Below are 27,814 nucleotides of genomic sequence, written 5' to 3'. Positions count from 1 at the left end.
CTATTAATAAGAACTTTGGATCTTTCTCATCGTCCTATAATACCAACAACAACAACAACAACAACGAGGGATATTCCTAACCTTCCTTGGGATTAAAAAAAAAGATTTTATTGCAGAAAAAGGGCAAACGCAGAAAAAAGAAAGAGCCTCTTCATCAGGGCTTTTATTGGGGGGGGGCATGTTTAAAGAGGGCGCACGCAGAGGGGGCCCAGGAGCACGTGGGGGGGGGCCACAGCCAGAGGGCAGCCGCCCCCTCCAAAGAGCCCCCCCCCCCGGCCGGGAGCTCCCGCCTGCCGAGGAGCGCTGCAGAGCTGGGCGGCCGGCGCGCCCCTGCGTGTCCCGCGGACCCTCCTCGCGCCCTTCCCGGCCCAGCGCTGCCGGCTTTCCGCTTCTTCCCTGGGCGCGGCCGGGGGCGCTGCAGGCGAGGCCAGGCGGGGCGGGCGAGGCGGGCGGAAGGGAGCGCGGCCGGCGGGGCCCGGTGAGTCCGGCGGGGAGAGGCGGGCGCGGACCCCGGGCGGGGGGGGGAGTGGGGGGCTCTCTGCGCAGGTCCTGCCCTGCCCGGCCTGGCGGGAGGAGGGGGCCGCATCCGGGGAGGGGGGCGACCCCGGGAATAGGGGAGGGCGGGGCCCGCAGTGGGGGACGGGGCCAGAGAGCCCCCCCCTTCCAAGCAGCCCTCTTCTCCAGGGGGGGACGACGACTGATCTCTGCAGTCTGGGGAGGAGGGGTCATTCCGGGGGATCCCCAGGTCCCGCCTGGAGGCTGGCACCCAAGAACGTCCCTGGGGCACAAGGCCACAGAGCCTTCCCCTCCCCCCCCCCCAACACCCATTTTCGCCAGGGGGGAACTGATCTCTGCAGTCTGCGGGGCAGCTGTCCTTCTGAGGATCCCCAGGTCCTGCCTGGAGGCTGGCATCCCAGGACCTCCGTGGGGCAGAAGGCCCCAGACCCCCCCCCCCCCCAAGCAGTCCTTTTCTCCTGGAAAACTCTAATCTGGAAGCCGGCAACCATCGTGGGCAGAAGGAGGATGCTGTGAAAGGAGGTCACAAGCCGGGCAAAACATTCGGAGGAGGAAGAGGAGGAGGAGAGGAGGAGGAGGGCCAGAGGAATAGACAGCTTTCAAAGGGGGTTAGATAGGTTCATGGAGGGGAGGTTTGTCATTAGCTCCTAGCCTTGGTGACTACATGGGCCCTCCCTGGTCTGGCCCAGCAGGTCTCCCCTGATGTCCTTAGGAAGGCCTCGGCCTCCCTGCCCTGTGGCTGGCCCTGCAGAGGAACTGGCTGGCCCCTGGGTGAGACGGGAGGCTGGACTGGAGGGACCCTCCCTGGCCTGACCCAGCAGGGCTCTTCTGAGGGTCTTCTCAGAGGGAGGCCTCGGCCTCCCTGCCCTGTGGCTGGCCCTGCAGAGGAACTGGCTGGCCCCTGGGTGAGACAGGAGGCTGGACTGGAGGGACCCTCCCTGGCCTGACCCAGCAGGGCTCTTCTGAGGGTCTTCTCAGGGGAAGGCCTCGGCCTCCCTGTCCTGTGGCTGGCCCTGCAGAGGAACTGGCTGGCCCCTGGGTGAGACGGGAGGCTGGACTGGAGGGACCCTCCCTGGTCTGACCCAGCAGGGCTCTTCTTGTGTCCTTATGAAGGCCTCTCTGCACTGTTGCTGGCCCTGCAGAGGAGCTGATTGAGCACTGGGTGAGTCATAAAAGTTCCTGAAGTTTCGTACCAGTGGGAAAATGCCAAGATTTTCCACCCAGCCCTTCAACTTTTTTTTTTGGGGGGGGGTGTATGCAGAAGATTTTTGGGAGGATTGAAACTCTTAACGTCTAATCTTCATTTTTTGCTTTAAGAGCACGCCAAGGGCAGACTCTGCTCTCTGGGATAGGCCTGGAGTGAAAAGGCAGGCCGATCTTTTAAGGGAATGCTATTTGGGGTGGCCCTGCAGTCTTAGGAGAACTTGTGTCATCTGTAGGGATTTTGCAACACCAAAATCCAAAATCATCTATAGCCACACAAACATGCCGAGGCAGGAATTTGCGTACCCACCTGTGATACGCAAAGCACAAAATGTCCCCCAGAGATAGGAGCCAACCAGGGCAGTGCTCTGAGGACATAGGGAGGTGGGTAGCCCCAACCATCAGGGTTTGGAGGACTGAGAGTAGGTTAGGGAGAAAGGACTTGGTCTAAGAACCATTAGAAGAGACCTCCAGTTGTCCATCTGGCCCAGCTTCCTGTCTCCCACAGTGGCCCGAGGTCAGGAGGGCGCTAGTAGCTTCACTGGGCAGAGGAGGAAGAGCACCTGCCAAGCTACGTTCGCGACCTGTGCCTCCGTTAAAATGAGTCCAGGAGCACCTTTAAGACCAACAAAGATTTATTCAAGGCAGGAGCTTCCTCAGAGGAAGAGTGCTTGCACCCAAAAGCTCACGCCTTGAATAAATCTGTTGGTCTTAAAAGTGCTACTGGACTCTGATTTTAATGTGTTACTTCAGACCAACACAGCTACTCATTTGAATCTGTGCCTCGTTGAGAATCACACCCAAGTTCTTGACGGTGTCTGCAGCTTTTAACTGCGCCCCAACCAGACAGGTTGTTGTGCTTCCTCCTCTGAGTGATGCATGTACTTAGCAGAAGGCAGCTTTGAGCATGTGCCTGTTGTGGGGAGAGGAAGGGAAGGCAATTGTAAGCTTCTTTGAGACTCCTTCTGATAGTAAGAAGAGGGGTATAAAGCACAGCTTTTCCGTGTTCCTTGTTCCGTGGCCAAAAAGCAACCTGCTTCTGTTCTCCGACTGACTATCCTGGGAAATTCCGACAGGCAAGGCACAGGGGGACACCACACATTCTGGCATAAAGCTGACTTCTTTTTCCCAAAGAGGCTCTGTTTCTCCCTCAGCTGTTTCTTTCTTCATTCCTACAGGGCAGGAGGAGAGAACAGAAAACAAAGCAAAATCAGAGTGGACCAAGAAACCCACAGCTGACGCTTTCCATGTTGCATAGAATTGCAGTCTAAGACCAAATGAATAAAGGAAACTACAGGAGCAGCTTCACTCAAAGTGCAAAATTCTTAACTCGGAAATCCAGCCTTATCTCACGTCAGAGAATGGAGAATCAGGAAAAAGCGTCAGAAGAGTCGGAGTGTACGACAAACCTGACCTTACAGCAAACTCTGCTCACACAGGAGAAACCGCACACGTGTTCACAGTGTGGAAAGGGCTTCAGAAGGCCGGGCAGCCTGGTGCAACATCAAAGAAGCCATGCCGAGGAAAAACCATATCCATGCTCAGAGTGCGGAAAGAGCTTCAAGCAGAGTGCAGAACTTACTTCCCATCAGAGAATCCACACAGGAGAGAAACCCTACACCTGTTCAGACTGTGGAAAGAGCTTCAGCCAGAGCTCAGGCCTGGCTTCCCATCAAAGAATCCACACAGGGGAGAAACCCTACAAATGCCCAGAGTGCGGAAAGAGCTTCACGTGCAGTGGAAACCTTACTGCCCATCGGAGAATCCATACAGGGGAAAAGCCATATAAATGCTCAGAGTGTGGGAAGAGCTTCAGAGTGAAATCAAGCTTGATTTACCACCAAAGAATTCACAGTGGGAAGAAACCCTATAAATGCTCAGAGTGTGGAAAGAACTTTAGTCAGAGCGCCCACCTTACTGCCCATCAGAGAATCCACACAGGAGAGAAACCTTATAGCTGCTCAGAGTGTGGGAAGAGCTTCAGCCAGAGCTCTTACCTTGTCTACCATCGAAAACTCCATATGGAGAAGAAACCACATACATGCTCAGAGTGCGGAAAGAGTTTCCTGTTGAGTGAGAAACAGACAGCCCGTGAAAGAATCCATGCAAGGCTGAAACAGTACACATGTTCAGATTGCGAAAAAAACATCAGTGTGACCTCAAGTTTTACTAAGCAGAAAAAAATCCACAAAGCAGACAAACCATATAAATGCACAGAGTGTGGAAAAACGTTCAGGGAGAGTGAAAAACTTGCTTCTCATCAAGCGGTCCACGCAGGGGAGAAACCGTATAAGTGCTCAGAGTGTGGAAAGAGTTTTGTCTGCAGTGGAAATCTTACAGCCCATCAAAGAGTCCACACAGGGGAGAAACCATATAAATGCTCAGAGTGCGGAAAGAGCTTTAGACAGAGTGTAGATCTTACTTCCCATCAAAGAATTCACACAGGAGAGAAACCATATATGTGCGTAGAGTGTGGGAAGAGCTTTCGTCAGAGATCGCATCTTATTTTTCATCAGAGAATTCACACAGGCGTGAAACCATATAAGTGCTCAGAGTGTGGAAAAAGCTTCAGGGACAGGTCGAACTTTAAATATCATCAAAGTATCCACACAGGAGAAAAACCATATAAATGTTCAGTGTGTGGAAAGGACTTCAGGCAAAATCGGAAGCTCACCTCCCATCAAAGAATCCACACAGGGGAGAAGCCATATAAATGCTCAGACTGTGAGAAAAGTTTCAGGCAGATTGCAGACCTTACCTTACATCGCAGAATGCACACAGGGGAAAAACCATATAAATGCACGGACTGTGGGAAAAGCTTCAGTCGAAAGGGCACCCTTACTTCCCATCAAAGAATCCACACAGGAGGGGGAACTAACCTTGTAATTGCTTAGAACGTAGAAATTGCTTCTGTGTAAGTGTGCAACTTAGCTCCCACGAGAGAATTTCCACAGGAGCCTCCCTATGAATGTTTAGAGTGTGAAATGTTCTGCAGTCAGTGCATGTACATTATGCCCATAAAAAGTTTCTTTTCTTAGAGCATTACGGTGGGGATATCCAACTAGTCACACAAGAGTGCGAAAAAATGTTCAATTTTAATGTGGTATAGTGGTTGAGTGGTGGCTTTGAATCTCGAGAGCTGGGTTTGATTCCCCACTCTTCCACATGCAGCCAGCTGGATGACCTTGAGCCAGTCAGTTCTCTCAGAGCTCTCCCACCCCACCTACCTCACAGGGTGTCTGTTCTGAGGAGAGAGCCCTGAAAGTGATAACTTTGGATAGAGGCCTAGAAAAATCACTGAGCAAACTGTTTTGATACATCTATTTCTAGGGGGAATACCTAAGTTCAGAGAAGGACTCATGTCAAGCCCTCAGAAGAGACAAATTAGAAGGTTTTTTTTTGGTCAGGTGGGTTTCACACTGTTGGGCTTAGGTGACATCTCTGAATCTCCCAGATTTGGGTTGTGACTAATCTTTCTGGAAGCCTTTTGATGAGAATTGTAGAAACTCTATTTTATCTTTAGGTAGGCTAAGGGAAAATACACATTTCTGACTTCATCGGCTTGTGCGGGGAGGGGGAGTTTTCTGTATCATTGTGATTCTTTCTTGTGTTATTGTGAGCGATTAGACTGATATCAAATAAAGATCTTGGGGAAATAACATGGAGTGACTGTAGATTAGGCCTCAAGGTTACCGCTTGACACCTGGAGTAACTCAACTGGAGACTTCTCGATAGAGAGACGTTTGGTTTCCACTTGTTATTTTGGAAACAAACCCATGGATGGGCTGTTATTAAGCTGTGATGCTTCGGAGGCCTCGAGCAGGGCCCCCCCCCCACTTTTGGGAGCATGTGGGCACACGTGGAATTCTGGTAGCACATTGGGGGGGGGGTACAGCCCCAAAGTGGCCACTGTAGGAGGCAGAAACTCACACGGAGACATCCGAAGCAGGGTGGGCACATATGGAGGCCCTTGACCTTGCTTCGGCCTCCCCAAACCGGCCATTCTTCCAAAAAAACAAAACCAAACCATTACACTAAAGCTTTTAAAACTGTAATTTATTGAAATACTGGAATAAACATCAGTAGTTGACAATATTAACAAGATGATCGGGGTATGTCTGTTATTACAGATTTTGGGGATGTTTGAAAACAAGCCCTGCAGCCGCCTCTTTGGTGCCACTGGGACCTGTGATTGACTTAGCTGCCCCAAGTCTTAAGCTGCTAGGCCTGATGGAGGAGTTCACGGCTTCAGCAAATCCCAGCCTTCCCCAGAACGACTCACTGCTGCCACCCCGTGGCTATACCCGGGAGGTATGTGTCTCTGGTAGCCAGGTCTCCAAAGGGTCTGTGGCAGGCCTTTAAGAAGCTTCCCCAAGTTCAAAGCCAATTGCCCTCCCAAAACCTCCATGGAAACAAAGAACCTTTGGTTAAAAATATTCCTACTAAACCTTTTCTGGGCCCCTCCCACTAGGGTTGGCTGGTCCCCCTGGCCACGGGTGGAGAACAGGGGCTGGGTGGGAACGTTACCAGATCCAGGGAGGTGCCATTCTGGGGGATCCCCAGGTCCCCCCTGGAGGCTGGCATCCCTGGTCCTCTGTGGGACACTAGGCCCCAGAGTCCCCTCCCAGGCAGCCCTTTCCTGGGGGGGGGGGCGGACTGACCTCAGCCGTCTGCAGAGGAAGGGTCCTTCCAGGGGACCCCCAGGGGAGCATCCCAACCTCCCGCCATGACAGGCCATGCTTCGCCCCCCGCCCCGTGCCATAGGCGAAGGAAGCCCCTCGCAGCGTCCTTTGCAGCTGGGCTGGACGGTGCAGAATCCGCTAGCAAAGCGTCGCCGAAGCGGACCGAAACGGGGCGCTTCAGCAGGTGCGGAAAAGGCCGGGACGCCGTCTGACCCCCCCTTGGGCTTTACGGTCCTTCCCGGGGGAGGCGGATCAGGAGCTTATCCCGCAGCAGCCTCCTTGTCCTGAGGCGGACCCCGACCCCGTCCAGAGTGACTCCCGAGGAGCCCCATTGCCGTCAGGCTGGAGCTGTTTCTGCATCTCCTTTTGCATCTCTCTCCTGCAGCACGGAAAGGGTTAAGGCCAGCGAGTCCTGCGCCAGAGAGGCCGGGCGGGGGGGGGTAGAGAAGAGGACAGGCTCCTTTTCCGCGCAGCCGCATCTCGGGAGGAGGAAGGAGGTCTCCTTAGGAGTAAGGAGTCGGGAGAGTGCGTGTGTGTGGGGGGGAGGGGTGGTTCAGTCTCAGTCATTTTGGGTGGGGGGAGGTTCCTTTTGGGAGGGCGCAAAGCCGCGCAGCCCCGCCCCCTCCCCCGGCAGCCCTTTCCTCTGTCGGTGCAGTTCTGGGGAGACTCCCCCGCCCTCCCCCGGAGGTTGGCAACCTTGTTAGGCACCCGTTTTGCACGGGGGGGGGGGATAATGCGTCTCTTTCCGGACAAGGAAGGTGAAGGGAGCCCAGCGGGTGTTCTGCTGCTGGTGGGCTTCATCTCCCAACATGCCAGGGTTGCCACCCTCCAGTCAGAACCTGGAAACCTCCAGACGGCCAGGCTCAGGTCCCCTGGAGGACATGGCCCCCTTGGAGGGCGGAGAAAACGGTGCTAGGCTCTGCTGAGCTCTCTCTCTCTGCAGGCTCTGCTTCCCAAATCGGCAGGATTTTCCCAGTCTTCAAATAAGAAGCTGGCCCTTTTCTCCATTAGGTGCAAAAGGAAGGGGGGCGGTGAGGGGGGCTGCGCTGGAATCAAGGAATAAGAAAAGTTACAGACATTGAAACGTGCAGCCAGACGTAATAAATATTTTACATCAAAAAAATTAGAAATATTATCTGAAAGTACATGTATTTATTGTAAAGAAGGTTTAAAACACTCAATGTTAGGTTGTCAGGTAAATTCAGCTCAACAAGTGACCGGCGAGACCCCAGTGCCCTCGCCCCACGCGGTTCAGGCTTAGAGATACGTACATAATGTGTAAAATACATGCACCAAGGAGGCTTATTTATTTAATGTGTTATTTCCATTTCTAGGCCACTGTGCCTGGGTTTGCCAGCTTGTACAACTACAATTCACAGGGAGACAATAAAACTCCTCAAAAGCCCCCACCCCAGTCCCCACCCCATGCCAGTCCTCCTCATCCCCCCCTCCCAATGCCGTTTCTCCCGGGGAGTTGTTTTGATGGGGCTCATGGGGGGGGGGGGGCGACAAGATCTTCTTCCTTTCGCCTGAAGAGCTCCATCTTGCAGACCCTGCAGAACTTTTCTAGCTCCGTTGGGGCCCTTAGCTCTTCCAGGGGCTCATTCCAACTGGTGGGGGCCACACCTGAAAAGGGCGAACGTCTGGCGGACCAGGGATCTCCAGCCTACTAGCATCCGCAGAGCGCCAGGCCCTGTGTGTGGCATAGGGAGTCCGGCAGTCCCTCCAGGACATTTGGCCCACACCGCGAATGGCCTCACGGGTCACAAGCAACCCCTTGATGCCTTAAGAAGGAGCACCTAGAGAGACTGAGCCACTGGACCGAGTGGCTAAGCCAGTTAACATCCTGGAAGAGAGACATGTAACTTTCCCCAAGAGCCATGGAGGGCTATCTAAAACAACTTGGCTCGTCCCACAGAAACAGGACCTCAGACCTGGTCTACAGCCCCCAAGAAGCCCTTTTGTTCCGATCCACCAGGAAAATTCTCACATGTCTCTTCAGCATGTGAAGGCTGGCTATGTCCACGTATGAATCTCCCTTTCTCTTTTATTTCCCATGTAACCGTCTGTGTCTCTCCTTCCCCCCAGGGAGAAGCCGCTCTTCGTAGCCAAGGGACTAAAGGCAGCGTTGCAGGGTCTGAGGTGACTCAACAGAAGGAGGAGATGGAAGAGCAGAACCCAGAAGTGCCTGCCATCCAGGTGGGGAATGGGGTTGGATTCTGGGGAAGGGCCGGGCCAGAGACCCTGGCTCAGGACACCATGACCTCAGACGGCCATTGCTGGCACTTCCGGCATTTCCGCTACCAGGAGGCCGCTGGGCCCCGAGAGGTTTGCAGCCGGCTCCACGGACTCTGCAGCCGCTGGCTGGAGCCGGAGAGGAGCACCAAGAGGCAGATGCTGGACCGGGTGATCCTGGAGCAGTTCCTGGCCCTTCTGCCCCGGGAGATGCAGGGCTGGGTGAGAGGATGCGGGCCGGAGAGCAGCTCCCAGGCGGTGGCCCTGGCCGAAGGCTTCCTCCTCAGCCAGGCCCAGGAGGAGAGGCAGGCCCAGGAGGTGAAAGGGTGGGGTTTCCTCCATCTATGTGCAATTCAATCTAAGCTATCTGGTCTCCCCCTAAAGTTTCCCTCCTAGGTATTAGTCCAGGCATTAATCATGGGAGATTTAATACTTTCCTTCAGCCCCCTGTCCTGCGAAAGAATTTCTCATCACCGTCTGCTTATGGAAGGGTGCAGAGTGTGGCCCATGGCTCGGTTTCTACCACTCCATCTGTTGTTTCAGAAGTTGGGACCATCTGTGAAGATGGAAGCGACAATCCCTGCGGCGGAAGGAGCTCCTTTCGAGGAAGGGCAGAGGGCGCAGGCCGTGGAGCGTGCCCAAGAGCGTGCCCTCTCTGGGGGTAAGGGTGCGGCTGAGGCCCACTGTGCCTTTCATGGGCAGGGAAGAAAGTCAAACACTTCTTCACACTGCACAGGAGTTCATTCACGGCACCCTTGGTCCACCAGCTGCGATGCCTCTGAAAGGACACCAGACAGATTCCTTGCCCTGACCTGGGGAGCCGAGGCAAGCCGACCCCGGCAGATCTCAGCAGATGGGGTGTCGTGTTGCTGCTGTGTCTGGCCGAGAGCCTGATTGTGAAGTGTCGTGCCAAGACACACTCCGAAAACTCATTCAGATAACCCTGGAGTCTCCAGGTGCACTCAGGTGACCCCTGGGCCAGGTGTCATATCATGGGACATCATTTCCACCCCCCCTTTCCCTCCCCCCAGGGCAGACCCAGGCCTCACAGGAGCCTTCCATGTGTTGGCAGTACTGAGAGTCCCTGAGGCTCATAGGTACCTGGTGCTTCTCTTCTGCTTCTGTTGAGAGCACACAGGGAGAGGTTTCAGAGCCCTGGGAAGGGGGTCTGTGAAGCAGGAAACAAATAAGCAAACACCCTTCCTTCCTTCCTTCCCTTCCTTCCCTCCCTCCCTCCCTCCTTTTTTGTCTCAGTAACAGGCGGTGAAAAGAGGCTGTTGAGCCCTCGTCTTTTCAGAGGTGTGGAAACGGCTGCTGCACCTTCCATCCAGGTAAGATTGATGAGGGGGGACAGCCTGGGGAGGGGGGGGCTTCTGCTGTGGCAGTTTCTATGAGGTGGCTCAAGCAGAGTCGTCTGAAGCTCAGTCCTTCAAAGTTGGAGGTCTGTGGCTGGGTAGGAAGGGTCCATGCAAGGAAGTGCACCTGTCCACCCTGGATGGTGTACAGCTCTCAGTGGCTCACTCTGCCAGGAACCTGGGCATGATCCTGGATGCTTCCCTCTCTATGGAGGTTCAGGTCATGAGGGTAGCGCAGTTGGCATTCTGGCCCCTTCACCAAGCCCTACTTGGCTCCGGAACACCTAACCACAGCGATCGATGCGACGGTCTCCTCTAGACTGGACTTCTGCAACTCATTCTACAGAGGCTGCCTTGAGCCTTTATCCAGAAGCTACAGCTGGTCCCAAATGCAGTGGCCAGGGTCCTCACAGTAACACCTCGGAGGTCCCACATCTGGACCATCCTCCAACAACTACAGTGGCTACCTGTCAACTTCCCGATCAGGCTAAAGGTTTTGGTAATCACCTTCAAGGCCCTATGCAGTCTGGGTCCAGTGTACCTGAGGGACCGCCTCCCTGCCTATGCCCCTCAAAGAGCTTTGTGCTCTGCCACCTCCAAGCGGCTAGTGATCCCTGGTCCAAAAGAAGCTTGCTTGACCTCAACCAGGGCTGGAGCCTTCTCTGTCCTGGCCCCCACCTGGTGGAAGGAGCTCCCAGAGGAGATCAGGGGCCTGATGGAACTAAAACAGTTCTGCAGGGCCTGCAAAAGGGAGCTCTTCTGCCAGGCATTTGGTTGAGGTCAGCCAGAACCAGTAACACCACTGGGCCCCTGAACCTCCTTCCCAGGAATCCATGGACTTGAACTGAACCATGGCCCTGTTTGATTGTTCGTCTGTTAAATAGTCATTCTTTGCTGTTGTTGTTGTTATTACCATTGCAGTATATTACTTGACACAAAAGTGAGTTTGATGTTTTTTTCTTTGTGTTCCTTGTGAACCACCCTGAGCCTCAGGGGAAGGCGGGATATGAATGCAATCCAGGGGGGGGGGGTCTGCTTTCTCTTCCAGGGTCTCCCCTCCTTCTCCTTGGAGGACGTGTCCGTCTCCTTCTCCCCGGCCGAGTGGGCCCTGCTGGATCCGGCCCAAAGGGCTCTGTGGAGGGAAGTCATGCGGGAGAACTCTGGGAATGTGGCCTTTGTGGGTAAGGGGCTGTCCTGGGGGCCAAAGGTGCTAATTTCTGCCCTTGTCCTGAATCAAGACTGAAAAGGAAACTGTTTTGAGGCCTGCCCTGCTATCTAGGGAGGGGCTGTGGCTCACGGGGAGAGCCTCTGCTTGGCATGCAGAAGGCCCCAGGTTTGATCCCCAGCACCTGCAGTTAAAGGGATCATGTAGGATCTGCCTCGGACTCTGGTGAGCCACTGCCAGTCTGAGCAGACAGTAGTAAATTGAAAGGATCTGCTTCAGTATGAAGCCGATTCCTGTGTTCATGGTGTGGACTCGCCCAGGGGCAACTGAGGCCTGTGTCGTTGCCATCACCCAAGCCTGAGAGAGCGTCCTGGCCTGAGGCTGAGGGGCCTGGGAGGGGCCAGATCCTCATTTTTCTGTTGCCAGCCTTGACCACACGCCCTCCCCCTGGTTGGGATGACTGACATCTGCCCTGCCTGTGATCTGGGAAGGATCCGTCTTTGTACCTCAAGAGCACCCAGTTCCGTGGGTTCATGGGGAGAGGGCACCCAAGGAAAGCAAAACTCTTTAAAATGTACATAAAGGTTTATTAAGGATGTAAAATTGATCTTGCTAAACTGCAGTTTCTGCAGCTCAGCAACAGAAAAACAGGAGAAGCTAACTGTTCTATCTAATACATGAAAGACCTCGTATTAGATGGCGCCTCTTGTGGCAGCAGAAGTACTCCAGCTGCAGCCTTTGTTCCTCTACATAAGACAACACGAAGCAAGAAGATAGCGAGGCCCACAAGCACGAGATGAGCACAAAGTCCTTAGACTGTGGAAGCTAAGCAGGGCTGACCTTGTTTAGTATTTGGGTGGGAGAGCTCCAAGGGGGGCCATGAGGGGGGCCATGGCACGGAGGCAGGCAATGGCAACCCATCTCCAAATGCCCCTTGCCCGGCCGCCAGAGAGTCCTTGAATGGCTATGCTTGCCATTCAATAAATAATAAAAATAATATATCTGTATTGTACTTTCTGCCTCTCTGGGGTCAGGGGGCCCTAAGGACCCAATCAAGGACACTTCTTGATGGAATTTCCCAGGGGCTGCTAAGAGCCTTCTGATTCCCCCGCCCCTCCTGGTTACACCACGGGATAAAGTCCCCAGAATGAACCAATGACCGCATTCTTGAGTCCAGCCTTGAAAAACATAACATAAGGAAGGCACCTGCAGTGAGACTGAAGACACAAACACCTGCAAGGCGGACCAGGTCACTTAATAATCACATGAAACCTTCTCTCCCTCTGTCTGCGAAAGAAGCCAGAACGATCGGAGAGGCGTTGGGGGAGACAAAGAAGGGCCCTGCATTCGAAGAGAGTCTGGAGAGTTTCCCAGGGGGATCCCAAGAGCAGATCTCCTCCCTAAATGAGCTGGCTGAGAGTGAGTATCCTTCACGGTTATGTCAAGGAACAGCCAGGGGGGAATTTCTCATGCACTGCTGAGCAACATTTAGTTTGGTCCAATCGTACAGCCCTCTGGCTAAGGCGGGAGGGAGGGAGGTCTTCCGGGGCCCTGGAAGCTGGAGCCTCAGAAACTCCTCCTGGGCAAGAGCTCAGCTGAGGCTCTTGTGGGAGGGAGTAAGAACCCACCACCCTGGTTCTTCCATGCTGCTTTCTCTACCTGAAGGAGTCTCAAAGCGGCTTCCAGTCGCCTTCCCTTTCCTCTCCCCACCACAGACAGCCTGCGAGGGAGGTGAGGCTGAGAGAGCCCTGAGATTACTGAAGAAGAAGAAGAGTTGGTTCTTATATGCCGCTTTTCTCTACCCAAAGGAGTCTCAAAGCGGCTTCCAGCCGCCTTCCCTTCCCTCTCCCCACCACAGACAGCCTGTGAGGGAAGGGAGGCTGAGAGAGTCCTGGTATAACTGCTTGGTCAGAATAGCTCTATCAGGCTGTGACCTAGCTGGCTCCACATGGGGAAGCGAGCTGCACAAAAGGTAATGAGAACTGAGGCAGCTAAAGTAAGCTTGGAGGAAGACTCACAATGAAGCTTCAGTAATACCTTATGGGAGGCTGATGAGGGCCTATGAGATGGCAGTCAGAATGGCAGTCAGAGTTTCGTGCCGCTTCCATTGTACCCACTAGCTGTCGCACAGCTCAATTATTTAGGATAATCTGATTACTTACCACCCTTACAGAAGGGTGCCCAAATACTAGCCAATTGGATATCAGCTGTGAGGTTTTAGCAAGCTATTTTGCAGATTAAATCCTAACCCTTCACCACGACCTCCCACCAACTCTCAGCACCCTGAAGGAATCGGAGGCCCCTTGGCCATCCTTGGACAGAGGTTTCAACGGCTGATGATCTCTGGCAACAGCTGGACTGAGTCGACTCAGTGCTGCTCGTGTTACGCAGTCTCAGAGCAGCATTTGACATGGTAAATCACAAGCTTCTTGCTTGCTGCCTCATTGAAGCAGGAATACAGGGGACAGCCATTCAGCGAGTGCCCACCTTTCTCCACGGCAGAGGATTGCCACCGGGGAGTACCAGTTGTGGCAAAGTCCATTGCAGAGTTCCTCAGGGTGCGATTCTCTCCCTGACATTATTTAACATCTTTACGTGTCCCCTCTCTCATCTAGTCTGGCACTTTAGACTTGGGTGCCGTCAATATGCTGATGACAGGTAGTTACAGATAGTTGTGAATGTCCTGTATTCTGCAGGGGGTTAGAATCATAGAGCTGGAAGGGGCCATACAGGCCATCTAGTCCAACCCCCTGCTCAACGCAGGATCAGCCCTAAGCATCCTAAAGCATCCAAGAAAAGTGTGTATCCAACCTTTGCTTGAAGACTGCCAGTGAGGGGGAGCTCACCACCTCCTTAGGCAGCCTATTCCACTGCTGAACTACTTTGACTGTGAAAATTTTTTTCCTGATATCTAGCCTATATCATTGTACTTGAAGTTTAAACCCATTACTGCGTGTCCTCTCCTCTGCAGCTAACGGAAACAGCATCCTGCCCTCCTCCAAGTGACAACCTTTCTAATACTTAAAGAGGGCGGTCATGTTGGACTAGATAAGTGGTCCCCAACCTTTTTATCACCAGGGACCCGTCAACACTTGACAATTTTACTGAGGGCCTGAGGGGGGGGGGAGTCTTTTGCCGAGGGACTGAGCCCCTGCTCCCCTTGCTTTCCTGCCGGCGCCCCTGACTTCCTGGCCCCCACTGGGGGGCGCTGCCAGCAGCTGCGCAGTGCCACACCGAGGGGGAGGCCCAGCCATGGCAGCAGCCGACTTGTGATGTGTTTATAATCCGCCAAGGTCAAAGGGCTGTCAGTCCTTTACTGCAGCAGTCACAGAGATGCCTCCCAGGTGCTAACAGGATCTTTGTTTATTCCAGCAGAGGACGATCTGAGGAACAAGGAGGGTGAGCAACTGCCAAATAGAGTTAAAAATGAAGACTTAAAAGAAAACCTTCGGAATCGAGGCAGAACTAAGATAAAGGAAAGCAGGTGTATGGTTGAGAGGCGAGAGGGGGGAAAGTACGGTGTACATTTTCCAGAGCACAAGATAATGAAGGCAAGTAAATCCATTCCATGTGGAAAATACATCAGAAATAGGTCACAGCTTCTTGTGCACCGAAGAATACACAAAGGTGAGAAACCTTATCAATGCTCAGTGTGTGGAAAGAGATTCAGTAAGAGTGGCACTATTCAAAAGCATCAGAAAATCCACACGGGGGAGAAACCTTTTGAATGCTCAGAGTGTGGAATGCGATTCAGTCGGAGTGGCACCCTTCAACAGCACCAAAGGACCCATACAGGGGAGAAACCTTTTGAATGCTCTCAGTGTGGAAAGAGATTCAGTCGGAGTGGCACCCTTCAACTGCACCAAAGGACCCACACAGGGGAGAAACCTTTTGATTGTTCAGTGTGTGGAATGAGATTCAGTCGGAGTGGCACCCTTCAACTACATCAAATGATCCACACAGGGGAGAAACCTTTTGTATGCTCTGAGTGTGGAAACAGATTCAGTCAGAGTGCCCATCTTCAAAGACATCAGCTAACCCACACAGGAGAGAAACCTTTTAAATGCTCAGAGTGTGGAAAGAGATTCAGTCTGAGAGACACTCTTCAAAAGCATCAAAGAACCCACACAGGAGAGAAACCCTTTGAATGCTCTGTGTGTGGAATGAGTTTCAGTCTTAGTGGTACACTTCAGGAGCATCAGAGAACCCACACAGGGGAGAAACCTTTTGAATGCTTTGAGTGTGGAAAGAGATTCCGTCAGAGAGACACTCTTCAAAAGCATGAAAGAATCCACACAGGAGAGAAACCTTTTGAATGCTCTGAGTGTAGTAAAAGATTCAGTCGGAGTGACAATCTTCAACTGCACCGAAGAACCCACACGGGGGAGAAACCTTTTGAATGCTTAGTATGCGGGAAGAAATTCAGTTCAAGTAGCAAACTTCAACAGCATCAGAGAACCCACACAGGGGAGAAACCTTTTGAATGCTCAGTGTGTGGAAGGAGATTTAGTCTGAAGGGAACTCTTCAAAAGCACCAGAGAACCCACACAGGGGAGAAACCTTTTGAATGCTCTGAATGCGGAAAGAAATTCAGTCAGAATGGCCATCTTCAAAAGCACGAGAGAACCCACACAGGGGAGAAACCTTTTGAATGCTCGGAGTGTGGAAAGAGATTCACTAACACAGACACTGTTCAGAAGCATCAGAGAACCCACACAGGGGAGAAACCTTTTGAATGCTCCAAGTGTGGAAAGAGATTCATTAACAGAGGTACTCTTCAAAAGCATCAAAGAACCCACACAGGGGAGAAACCTTTTGAATGTGTCGAGTGTGGAAAGAAATTCAGTGTGAGAGACACACTTCAAAACCATCTGAGAACCCACACAGGGGAGAAACCTTTTGAATGCTCTGAATGTGGAAAGAGATTCAGTCAGAGTGGCACTCTTCAAAAGCACAAGAGAACCCACACAAAGTTGAAACTTTTTGAATGCTCAGAGTGTGGAAAGAGATTCAGTCAGAATAACCATCTTCAACAGCACCAAAAAACTCACACTTTGAATGTTCAGTGTGTAGAAAGAGGTTCAGATTGAGCAGCAGTCTTCAGCAGCATCATAGAACCCAAATGCTGCTCATCAGTTCACGCTGTCTGCCAATCGAACTCTTTCTGACATCTGCAAAATGGACAAAAACACCTCCTTTCCCCATTCCTGTGAGGACATAGACAAGTAACAGATATCTACAGTCTCCTTGCTACTGGCATAAACATCATGTGATCAGCCAGCAGCCTTAATTCAGATATTTTTTACAAGCAGTTCTCTAGAGCAGTGGTCCCCAACCCCTGGTCCGGGGACCAGTCTGTGGATCAGTCAGTACCAGTCCATGGCTCCTCCTCGTACTCCTCCCCAGCTGCTGCCTTGGGGGCTGCCCTGTCACTCTGCTGCTGGCTCACCTTTGGTGCTCTCCAGTGGCCGCCATGGCTAGGGCTTCCCCTCGGAGTGGCACTGTGCAGATGCTGCTTGCAGCACCCCCCACCAGGTCGTGGCAAGTCAGGGACGCCAGTGGGAAAGCATGTGGAGCAGGGGCTCAGGCGGCAGTGACATCCCTCGACAAAAGACTACCCTCCCCCGGGCTACAGTAAAATTGTCAAGCGTTGACCAGTCCCCGGTGATGAAAAGGTTGGGGACCACATCTTAATCAGTTCCTAGTCCAGCCTGCTGTGAGCTTTTTTGAGTACCACCACCTTGAAGCTTAGAGTTCTGGCAGTAGGTTTTATTTTGGTTGAAAGGAAAAGCTTCTGTCCCCCAACCCAACAACTCAGTAAATGCTGATGAGTCAGTCCCCCAATATTCAGTATTGTGAAAGTGGGCTGGTATCCATGGAGTGGGCCAGTGAACCTTGTGGGCCACAAATTCCCCAATCCCAAATGACCTCCCTACCGAACCCCAAATAATCTCAGGAAGAATCAGAAAGGAGATTCCCTCCTCCTGCAACAAATCAACTCCCAGCTCCATGAACCAGGAATGACCTAGAGCAAGCTCTGGGCCAAGGCTGACTGCCCCATCTTTGACTCCTCTGAGTTCCCCTTTAATTCCTCCTTGGAAATTGTGTCTTTATGCAGTAGGCTGAGAAATTTCATCTTCTTGCTTTAATTCAGAAAGGAATCTGCATTAGGGTTACTAACAGACCTGAAGGGGGTGGAATCCTGCCTCTTTCCAAGAGGCCTCATGTGTGGAAATGGGCATCTGATCACCTCCCATAATGCTTTTTTTCATCCAGGTAGTTGGCAACCCTTGATTAAGCATTTCTTTATAATTTGGGGGAAATGAAACTCAGCTAATGATTAGAATACTTTGTTGTTATAGCCCACCCTTCCAAGTTATCTCAAAAAGGGTCATAGCTCATTAACGAGATTGTTATTTGTATCAGGTAAATCACAGTTTGCTTCTTTGTCAGTTTTTATGGCTAGAACCGGGGGACCGCAGCCTCCACCTCAGTGGCCCTGGCCCCATGTGGGACCAGGAAGCTGTGCAAAAAGTGGCCAGCTCCACTCCTCGCCCCACACTTGCTTCCCTACAGTCTTGAAGGGCTGTCATATAGAGTAGCGATCCCCAACCCGTGGGCCACGGACCACATGTGGTTCGTCGATTAATTGGTGGGCCGCGAAGGACCCCTTCTCTCCCCCCCCCGGCCCTTTACTTCATCCTCCCTCCAACCCTTTATAACACACTTCAGGTGTCCTTGTCTCCCATCACTCCCAGATGGGACTATCTCGTTGCAGAGAACCGGCACAGGGGAGAAACTCAGGGTTCCCATTGATTTGTCATTGTCATGAGTTAAAATTTCCATGAAAATAAAATGTTCCCTATGTTCATTGTTGTGGCGTGTCTGTATCTTATTTTGAAGGGATGTTTCAACATTACCATAGCGATCAGAGATCGTTAGGGCAGTGGTTGAGAGTAGAGGAGTAAACTACCCCCCCACACTGGGCCTCAGTAAAATTGTCAAGCATTGAGTGGTCCCCAGTGATAGAAAGGTTGGGGACCACTAATATAGAAGATGACTAATATAGAAGAACCCAGAGCCAATGGGTTGAAATGAATTCACCTTAACATCCAGAAGTTCCTGATGGAGTGATTCCTCAGTGGAACAGGCTTCATTGGGAGGTGGTGAGTTCTTTGGAAGTTTTGAAGCAGAGATGCCCTTGTGGCCCTTTCTTGCATACCTAGGGAATTGCTAATTGTGGGATGGTAGATGAATTTCCTCCAGGCCAGGCTGGATTCTGAAGATTTTTGGTGGAGGAATCACTTGGGCATGAAATTGTAGGCATGCAGGTAGTTGTGAGTTGGACTAGATGACCCTGGAGGTCCCTTCCAACTTTCTGATTCTAACAGAGCAACTGCTTCCCCATCCCAGTGATATGACACTGGCAGGTCCTCTCTCCCTCTCCCCTTCCCATCCCTGCTATTGGCGCAGCCTCTGCTCCCCAAGCAGATGTAAAGACCTTTTCACAAAGAGAAACAAGTGAAATTGTCACCTATTTAATTCAAGGAGCAATATCAAGTATTTTCATGAAAGAATGAGGAGAGCTCATGTCCATGACAGTGGGAGTCTACCTTGTGACATTTGCATTTATGAAAAAACATTGTATTTGGAACAATAATTAAGCATAAGCAACAAGAAGTGCCAATTCAGGTCTGTTGTCTTTGGGCATCTTTCCAAATGGCCTCTAGCTAGTTCCTTGAAGAGACAGGAAGGGGCCACAGGGAGGTCTTCTGGTCTCCACAGGAGTTTCTGGGTCTCCGAAGGCTGCAGACAGAAGGGACCAGGATGCAGACAGCCGAACAATCCTTGACCTAAAATATTAATATAGCTTTCATACAAAGGAAGGCTTTTGAGGGGGAAAGGGTTTCTTTACCCTTCAGGCCCTCCAACCCCTGAGGGAAAATTAGAAAATCCATTTCCAGAACCCCCTCCTCCCCCCAAGAATTACTCCATAACGTTTCCATGCAAAGTAGGACGTTTTCTGAGGGGAGAGAAGGCTTCTCCTCCCTTCAGCTTCAGGCCCTCCAATCCCTCAGGAAAAATTAAGAGGATCCGTCTCCCCTTCCAGCAATTCGCAAAACAAACTCCCATCCCTCAAGTGTTATAGCCCGTATCGTCCCCTTCGTCTGAGGGAAGAGAGCGCCGCGTCTCCGTCCCGCGCCTTCAGCCCCCTCAGGGGAATTGGCGCCTTTTCTTCCTTATATGGAATCCCGATTCTCCTGCGCCCCCTGGTGGCCTCTGATGGGGCTGCAGGAAGGGTGGGAAGGAGCCGTTTAAGGCAGGCGGAATCAACCTGTGGGCCTCCAATGTCCATGGACTACAATTCCCATGAGCCCCTGCCAGCGAATGCTGTCTGAGAATGCTGGCAGGGGCTCATGGGAATTGTAGTCCATGGACATCTGGAGGACCGCAGGTTGACTCCCCCTGGTTTAAGGCATCCCTGAACCTCCGTGGGGCTCGAGGCCACAGAGTCCCCCCCTCCCCCTCCCCTCCCCCAGCAGCCCTTTCCTCAGGGGGGAGCCGAGCTCTGCCGTCGGGAGGTTGGCATGCCTATAATCTTCTTAACCCGTTGCGGGGCCCAAATGCCTCCGGATCCCTCGGAGCGGCGCAGGAATTCCCCTCCCCCCGTTCCTGCCCAGGCCCCGAGCAGAGCGACTCCCGAGGAGCCCCACCGGGCAGCACAGGGCCGCGAAATCCTTCCTTGGCCGGGCTCTGCAGCAGCGCGGGAAGGGTTAAGCCCACCGAGTCTGTGGCCAGAGCGGCCGAGCGGGGGGGGAGGGGCGGGGAAGAGGAAAGGCTCCTGCGGGGGGGGAGGGGCCTGGGGGGAGTCCGGATCCCGGGCAGGAGGAGGTCTCCGTAGAAGTAAAGGGGGGGGGCGTGGAGATCATTTCCAGCTGTGGATTTTGGAGGGTGGGCGGGGCGGATTTGGAGAGGGGGGGCTGGAGTGTGGGGAAGGCCCAGTTTGCGGGCGGGAGGACCCCCGAGGGGAGCGAGGCTGTGCAGCCCCCCCCCCCGCAGCCCTTTTCTCCAGGGGACCTGATCCCTCTCGGCCGGAGGTCGGTTGCAGTTCTGGGAGAACTCCAGGCCCCACCTGGAGGTTGACAACCCTGTTAGGCACCAGTTTTGCAGCGCGATGTAAGCGGGATTTGTTTTTTTTTTTGGGGGGGGGAGAGGCAATAATCCATTCCTTTCAGCACAAGGAGAGTGACATGAACCAAGTGATTTGAGCCAGCCTCCAGGTGTGTTTGGGAGTGGGGCAGCACCCCTTGCTTGGTCTCTGCTGTCCCATCACTCCCCCCTCTCCCTTGCTGGAACTCTCCTGCTATGGCCATGAATGGCCAATATCACTTCCTCTGGAGAAAAATGGAGGGGGGGATTCTGTGGCATTTGACTCTGCTGAGGACCCCCCCCCTCAACCCTTCTCTGTCCAAGCCTCACTCCCTGAATCACTAGGAATGTCCCAACCTGGAGTTGGCAACCCAAAAACAAACAAAAACTGGTCTTTTTATTGGTTACATGAAAGGGCTGGGGAGGGGTCAGCCGCAGCCCTATCCTGAGACCCAGGCAGTGGGGGGCAGGGGCTGCCAGCGGTCCGAAGCCCACCCAGCAGAGGGCAGAGAAATCGTAACACTCAGTTGAGAATAGGTGTCAGGCTCCCTTTCCTATTTTTAATAAGAACTGGCTGATTAAGCCTTTTATTTAGATAACAACCCTGGGGCTGTGCGATTTCAGGAATGCAGGGGTCCCCTTTAGATGTCCCACCCCCACATCCCTTTCTTTCCACTGGGAAGGATGTCCTTTGGGGTTCCTTCCAGGTATGAATCCCAGCCTGCATGTTAACACCTTGAAGGCCAGCAACAGATAACAGTCACCCTCTAGTACCAAGGATCTTCACCCCTAGTCTCTACAATAAAAGATCAAATGAGGAGTCCGGCCTTTAGTGACGCCAGATGGCCAGAGCCCCCCACCCCAATCAGAGCAAGGCAGACATACAGGACAGGGCAGGCAACAACAGTTTAAAAAAACTATCCCCATTCTCTCTTTCTCTGTTGCAGACTGTCTTCCCCCCTGCACACACATCTCCTCTTGGCCAACTGATTCAAGGCATCAGGGTCTGCGGTGACCCAAGAGAAAGGGAATGAGATGGAAGAGCAGAACCCAGGAGGACCTGGAACCAGCAAGGCAGCCAGGAAAGGCCCCCAGCCCTCCCAAGCTGGGAGCAGAGTTGGATTCTGGGGAAGGGCCGGGCCAGAGACCCTGGCTCAGGACACCGTGACCTCAGACGGCCATTGCCGGCGCTTCCGGCAGTTCCGCTACCAGGAGGCCGCTGGGCCCAGGGAGGTTTGCAGCCGGCTCCACGGACTTTGCAGCCGCTGGCTGGAGCCGGAGAGGCACACCAAGAAGCAGATGCTGGACCGGGTGATCCTGGAGCAGTTCCTGGCCCTCCTGCCCCGGGAGATGCAGGGCTGGGTGAGAGGATGCGGGCCGGAGAGCAGCGCCCAGGCGGTGGCCCTGGCCGAAGGCTTCCTCCTCAGCCAGGCCCAGGAGGAGAGGCAGGCCGAGCAGGTGAGGGGGCTTCCTCCAGAACTGTTCAATTCAAGCCACCGTATCTGGCCTTATCCTAAAATTTCCCTGCCAGACAAATGGGTGATTTGTTACCTTCCTTCAGCCCCCTCTTCTACTGGAGGATTTCTCCTCCCCAGGTCTGCTGGTAGGGCAGTCTGGGAGTGGGGCAGGACCCCTTGCTTGGTCTCTTTTGTTCCATCACTTCCCCCTCTCCCTTGCTGCTCTTTCAGGTGTTGGGACCATCCGTGAAGACAGAAGCTACAACCCCAGCGGCGGAAGGAGCTCCTTCCGAGGAAGGGCAGAGGGCGCAGGCCGTGGAGCGTGGCCAAGATGCCCTCTCTGGAGGTAAGGACTTGCCATGCCGGGATGGGATTGGGGCACCCTGTGCATTCGATGGGGAGAGTCCTGGACAGGAAGGAGAATTGAATACTTCTTCATGCAACTCAGAGTTAACTTTTGACACTCGTTGTCCATTAACTATGATGCCTCAAAAAGGAAATTAGAGAGATTCATGGAGATTCAGGATTATTACTTTAAATATTTCACTTTCCTTCCCTCAGAGGAAGCCCTGACTGGCAGATTCTAGGCCCGCCTTTCTCATCTTTCTTACCCTTGAGAAACCCCAAAAGAGACGTGATTGTGCAGAAGATGGTTGGGAAGCAGAGCTGTGGACACGCCCCCCCAGCCCCCCCCTTCCCACCCGCTCTAGGCTCATCATGGGCCATTTTTTTTGGGGGGGGAGGTGTTTTTGAGTAATCCTGTTTCAGACTTTTTACTGGTCTCATTCTTGCTTACTACAACATCTAAAAAAATAATTTTGGATTTGTCCAATTGCATCTCAAATTTGATAGTTTTATGATGTATTCTCCCAATTCTTTGAGTGTTTATGCTGGGCCTGTCTGTAGCCATTTCACCCAGTAAATGGGAGGTGGTGGGCTCTCCATCTTTGGAAACTTTTAAACAGAGGCTGGAGAGCCATCTGACAGAGAGGCTGATTCTGGGAAGGCTCAAGGGGGTGGCAGGTGACAGTGGATGAGCGATTGGGATGTGAGTGTCCTGCATGGTGCAGGGGGTTGGACTAGATGACCCAGGAGGTTCCTTCCAACTCTATGTTATTCTGTGACATGCTGAAAACTCATTCAGATGATCCTCGAGGCTAATTGTGCTTGTCGTGTCTGGCCTGAACGTGATGATGACGTGCCATGCAACCTCACTTCCACCCCCCTCAGATCAGACACGGGGCTCACAGCAGCCTGACATACATGGGCCGCATTCTTAGTTCCTGGTTCTTCTCTTCTGCCTCCCCCAGAATTTAGTAAAAAGAGTTTTGAAATGTGTTGAATGAACACAGGGCAAGGTCTCAGACCTTGGGGAAAGGGGTGTGCGAAGCAGGGAACCAACAAGCAAGCACCTTTCCTCCCTCCCTCCCTCCCTCCCTCCCTCCCTCCTTTGTCTCCTGAACAGGCGGTGAAGAGAGGCTGTTGGGGCATTGTCTTGTCAGAGGGGAGGAAGTGGCTGCCGCTCTTCCGGTCCAGGTAGGAGAGAGGAGCAGGGGGCATCCTGGGCCCCTTCTTTCCCAGGGGGCTTCTTCCCCTGTAGTTTCTTCCAGGTGTTCAGGTGAGAGATCCTCTCAACCCTACTCCTCCACCCTTACCAAACGACATATCCTGTCCCTTCCCAGATGACTCCCTTCCTCTGTGCAGTCCCTGCCAGGCGTGATCTCGGGGGGGGGGTCTGCTTTCTCTTCCAGGGTCTCCCCTCCTTCTCCTTGGAGGACGTGTCCATCTCCTTCTGCCCGGCCGAGAGGGCCCTGCTGGATCTGGCCCAAAGGGCTCTGTGGAGGGAAGTCATGCGGGAGAACGCTGAGAATATGGCCTTTCTGAGTAAGGATCTGTCCTGGGTGCAAAACATGGGAATTGGGGCCCTTGTAGTGAGGCAGGAATCAAAATATGGAATAGCAGCACACTGTGTTGAGGCCAGTCCCGCTGCTTGGGGAGGGGCTATGGCTCACAGGGAGAGCCTCTGCTTGGCATGCAGGAGATCCCAGGCTCAGGCGCAGGCACCTCCAGTTAAAGGGACCAGGCAGGAGTTGTTGTCCGGGGGCTGTGGCAGGATGGCTCCAGCAGTCACCTACAACTCAGTCCCAGGAGCTGGAGGCCCTCTGGCTTTGGAAGGGGCTTGAGGAACCAGGGTGCTTTCCTTCACACATCCACCCCCCTTCTGCTGGTTCAGAGCGTGGGCTCTGTTGCTCACCATAGGTCTGTCCTTCCCTTGAATTTCTCTCCTTCCCCATATCAGAATGACACCTCCCCCCCCCCCTCTCTCTCTGCGAAAGAAGCCAGAGGTATAGGGGAGACTCCAGTGGAGACAAGCAGTGGCCTTGCATCCGAAGAAAGGCTGGAGAGTTTCTCAGGATCCCGAGAGCATATTTCCTTCCCAGATGAGCTGGCTGAGGGTGAGTATCCTTCACGGTTATGACAAGGAAGCAGGCAAAGAATAGCCAGGTGGAATTTCTGGTTCACTTCTGAGCGATGTTTGGTTTGGTGCATTCATACAGTGAGGGGGAAGGAAGGTCTTCCGGGGGCCTGAATCTTGAAGGCTCAGAAATTCTTTCTGGGCAAGAGCTCGGTTCTGGCTCTTGGAAGATGGGGTAAGGCTTCCTTTTTTGGAAGGATGGAGAGGTTCTTAAGATCAGCCAAGTTTGATGATGTGAGAGGGTTTCTGTCCTTACCTACTGCAGTCACATAGAAGCCTTTGGACTTTACCAGCCCTCCCAGGTGCTACCCGGATCTCTCTGTTCCTTCCCGCAGAGGACGATCGGCGGAATGAGGAGGGTGAGGAACTTAATCAGCTCGTGCCAGAAAGAGTTAAAAATGAAGACTTGAAAGAAAAGCCCAGAAATCAAGGAAGACCTAAGAGAAAGAAAGGCGGCTATATGGTTGAGAGGCTAGGTGGAATAAAGAGTTGTGTAACTTTTCTGGACCACAGGATAATGAAGGCAAGTAAATCCATTCATTGTGGAAAGTACTTTGGAAGTAAATCACAGTTCCTTGAGCACCGAGGAACGCATAGAGTTGAGAAACTTTTTGAATGCTCAGAGTGTGGAAAGAAATTTGGTTGGAGTAGCGCTCTTCAACGGCACAAAAGATCTCACAGAGGAGAGAAACCTTTTGAATGTTCAGTGTGTGGAAAGAGATTCAGTGAGAGTGGCCATCTTGGACTGCACCAAAGAACCCATACAGGAGAGAAACCTTTTGAATGCTCAGTGTGTGGAAAGAGGTTCAGTGACAGCTGTAATCTGCAAAAGCATCTGAGAACCCACACTGGGGAGAAACCTTTTGAATGCCCAGATTGTGAAAAGAGATTCAGTGACAGCTGCAATCTGCAAAAGCATCTGAGAACGCACACTGGGGAGAAACCTTTTGATTGCTCAGTGTGCGGAAAGCGATTCAGTCAGAATGGCACTCTTCAGTTGCACCAAAGAACCCACACAGGGGAGAAACCTTTTGAATGCTTAGTGTGCAGAAGGAGGTTCAGTCAGAATGGCACTCTTCAACTGCACCAAAGAACCCACACTGGGGAGAAACCTTTTGAATGCTCAGTGTGTGGAAAGACATTCAGTCAGAGTAGCCATCTTCAACTGCATCAAAGAGCCCACACACTGGAAAAATCTTCTGACTCCTCCGAGTGTGAAAGGAGATTTAGTGAAAGTGGCAATCTTCAACTGCAACAAAGAACCCTCATAGGGGAGAAAACTTTTGAATGCTCAGAGTGTGGGAAAAAATTCATTTGGAGTAGTGCTCTTCAACGGCACAAAAGAACCCACACAGGGGAGAAACCTTTTGAATGCTCAGTATGTGGAAAGAGATTCAGTGAGAGTAGCACTCTTCAAAAGCATCAGAGAACCCACACAGGGGAGAAACCCTTTGAATGCTCAGTGTGTGGAAAGAATTTCAGTTGGAGTAGTGCTCTTCAACGACACAAAAGGTCCCACACGGGGGAGAAACCTTTTCAATGCTCCGTGTGTGGAAAGAGATTCAGTGAGAGTGGCAATGTTCTACTGCACCAAAGAACCCACACCGGGGAGAAACCTTTTGAATGTTCAGTGTGTAGAAAGAGATTCAATGACACTGGTACTCTTCGCCTGCACCAAAGAACCCACACAGGGGAGAAGCCTTTTGAATGCGTAGTGTGTGGGAAAAGATTCAGTCGGAGTAGCACTCTTCAGAAGCATCAGAGAACCCACACAGGAGAGAAACCTTTTGAATGCTCAGAGTGTGGAAAGACATTCAGTCAGAGTGGTAATCTTCACAAGCATTCAAGAACTCACACAGGGGAAAACTTTTTTTGAATTCTCAGTGTGAAAAGAAATTCAGTTCCAATGACAGTCTTTAACAGCATCAGAGAACCTACACAGGGGAGAAACCTTTTGAATGTTTAATGTGTGTAAAGATATTCAGTGCATGGTGGCCTCTTCAAAACCATCAAAAAACTCACTTGGGCGAAACACTTTGTGTGCTCAGTGCCTAGAAAGAGGTTAAGTGGAAATTTTCAGCAGCATCAACAACTACTTTAGGTTGTTTGCCCATCTAGCTCTTCCTGTCTCGTCCAATACTTTCCAAAAACTTCCTTTCCTCAATGGAGTATCTACAGCCCCTATGCTAGTGGAATAAACATCGTATGACCAGCCGGCATCCTTAATTTGCAAAGATTTTTAGATGACAAGCAGTTTTCAGGGGGTTTTACACAATCCTAGTCTCTCCCCATGGACAGCCAAAGTTACCAACAAGATAGTTTTAGAGAGGAGCTAACCAACTATGTCATTAGAAGGTAAGATGTTACGGCTAAAGCTCACTGACTTTGGACACATCCTGCGATCAAACTAGCTAGAAAAACATTAATGCTCAGCATGGTCAGCAGCAAAAGGAAACGTGGTCGCCAAAGGATCCGCTGGCTCGACACGATCAAAGCCGACACAGGGATGACCATGAACCAACTAAAAGAAGCAGTCAGAGACAGGGACGCATGGTGGAGACTTTCCTATAGAATCGCCGAGGGTCAGACACGACTGAACTGATAACAACAACAATCTCTCCCTAGCCCAGCCTGCTGTGACCTGGTTTTGGGTGTCACCACCTTGAAGCCCAATGGGTTCTGACAAGAGGACTTATTTGAGTTGAAAGGAAAAGCCTGTGTCCCCCGTCCCAACAACTCAGGCACCCACTGTGCTCCAGTACTGCGGCAGTGGGCTGGTGTCCTTGGAGCTGGCAGGTAAATCTTGGGGGACACAAATTCTCCAATCATTGTCCCCTTCACTGCCCCCCAGATCATCCCAGACAGAATCAGGAAGGAGAAGTAAGACCTGCACTGACCCCCCCCCCACTCCATGAGCCAGGGATGACCTGGAGCAAGCTCTGGGCCTGGCAGTTCATAGTCTGAGGAAGAGTGCCTGCACTGGAAAGCTCCCGCCTTGAATAAACCTTTGTTGGTCTTAAAGGTGCCTGACTGGCCTCGGATTTTGTAGTACTTTCAGGTGTGGAGGGTCCCCTTCCAGCAAACAATGTCCTTGTCCAGTAATGGCAGCCCAGGGCCAGGCCCGCCGGCATGGTAGGGAGCCCTCAAGGGCTTGGTGGAGACGCCTCTCTCCTCCCCGGCCCTCCAAACTTTCCTCTTTCCCTCCTGTTGGCAACCCAGCATCCTCCCCCCTTTTCCTGCCTCATTCTCTTCTCAGCCGCCCACCTTTGATCTGCTCTCCTCTTCATACCTGCAGGTGATGTGCTTGATGGATGCCCTGGCTTCCTTCACGGTGGGGACCTAGAGGAACCGGCACCGTTCTCATCTCTGTTTATCCTCACAGCAGCCCTCTGAAGAAGGGGGGAGTGGGAAAGGGACTTCCTTGTCTTTTTGGACTGGGGAGGGGGGCAATGTGTCAGGGTTGGGGTGCAGGAGGTGGCCCAGGGGAGTGCTTGCCCCTCTTGCATGATTCCAGATGATCCCCAGTGGTGGGTCTTTCCTTCCTTCTGCATGTGGCTCCCAAGACATGCAGCTCA

At 52.5% G+C, this 27,814-nt stretch overlaps 3 protein-coding genes and 1 long non-coding RNA gene across 8 annotated transcripts; 3 read left to right on the top strand and 1 right to left on the bottom strand.

Moving 5' to 3' along the window:
* The first annotated feature begins 281 nt into the window (after positions 1 to 281).
* On the top strand, positions 282 to 5,378 carry LOC143834046 (uncharacterized). 2 transcript variants are annotated; one of them, XM_077330582.1, is made up of 2 exons: positions 282 to 478; positions 2,898 to 5,378. In XM_077330582.1, exon 2 carries the CDS (start codon positions 2,997 to 2,999, stop codon positions 4,611 to 4,613), a length of 1,617 nt encoding a protein of 538 aa, XP_077186697.1. In that variant the 5' UTR covers positions 282 to 478; positions 2,898 to 2,996; the 3' UTR covers positions 4,614 to 5,378. The 2 variants fall into 2 exon arrangements, with proteins under 2 accessions (XP_077186697.1, XP_077186698.1); XM_077330583.1 differs by lacking the exon at positions 282 to 478 and adding an exon at positions 670 to 1,678.
* Positions 5,379 to 5,867: 489 nt separating this feature from the next.
* Positions 5,868 to 27,260, top strand: LOC143834163 (uncharacterized). Its single transcript, XM_077330766.1, is given in 8 exon segments — positions 5,868 to 6,030; positions 8,490 to 8,600; positions 9,180 to 9,297; positions 9,891 to 9,967; positions 11,040 to 11,172; positions 12,453 to 12,575; positions 14,529 to 16,128; positions 24,921 to 27,260. Coding segments are annotated over 8 exon segments (3,528 nt in total). The 5' UTR covers positions 5,868 to 5,949; the 3' UTR covers positions 26,206 to 27,260.
* On the bottom strand, positions 18,679 to 20,001 carry LOC143834188 (uncharacterized). Its single transcript, XR_013229744.1, has 2 exons — positions 19,871 to 20,001; positions 18,679 to 19,009 (listed from the first exon to the last, which is right to left on the bottom strand). It is a non-coding gene; the product is annotated as an uncharacterized LOC143834188 (long non-coding RNA).
* On the top strand, positions 20,114 to 24,685 carry LOC143834105 (zinc finger protein with KRAB and SCAN domains 3-like). Of its 4 annotated transcripts, none has more exons than XM_077330703.1 (7): positions 20,114 to 20,333; positions 21,254 to 21,764; positions 21,995 to 22,109; positions 23,229 to 23,381; positions 23,515 to 23,647; positions 24,063 to 24,219; positions 24,575 to 24,621. In XM_077330703.1, the coding sequence occupies exons 2-5, from the start codon at positions 21,342 to 21,344 to the stop codon at positions 23,628 to 23,630; spliced, it is 807 nt and encodes a 268-aa protein (XP_077186818.1). In that variant the 5' UTR covers positions 20,114 to 20,333; positions 21,254 to 21,341; the 3' UTR covers positions 23,631 to 23,647; positions 24,063 to 24,219; positions 24,575 to 24,621. The 4 variants fall into 4 exon arrangements, with proteins under 4 accessions (XP_077186818.1, XP_077186817.1, XP_077186819.1 ...); XM_077330702.1 differs by having other exon boundaries at positions 20,115 to 20,333; positions 24,103 to 24,219; positions 24,575 to 24,685; XM_077330704.1 differs by having other exon boundaries at positions 20,116 to 20,333; positions 23,229 to 23,299.
* Positions 27,261 to 27,814: the final 554 nt, after the last annotated feature.

Source organism: Paroedura picta, chromosome 3 (genome assembly GCF_049243985.1).
Source record: "Paroedura picta isolate Pp20150507F chromosome 3, Ppicta_v3.0, whole genome shotgun sequence".
Taxonomy (NCBI): domain Eukaryota; kingdom Metazoa; phylum Chordata; class Lepidosauria; order Squamata; family Gekkonidae; genus Paroedura; species Paroedura picta.
The sequence above is the reverse complement of the archived record's forward strand: the minus strand, read 5'-3'. Positions and strand labels throughout refer to the sequence as shown.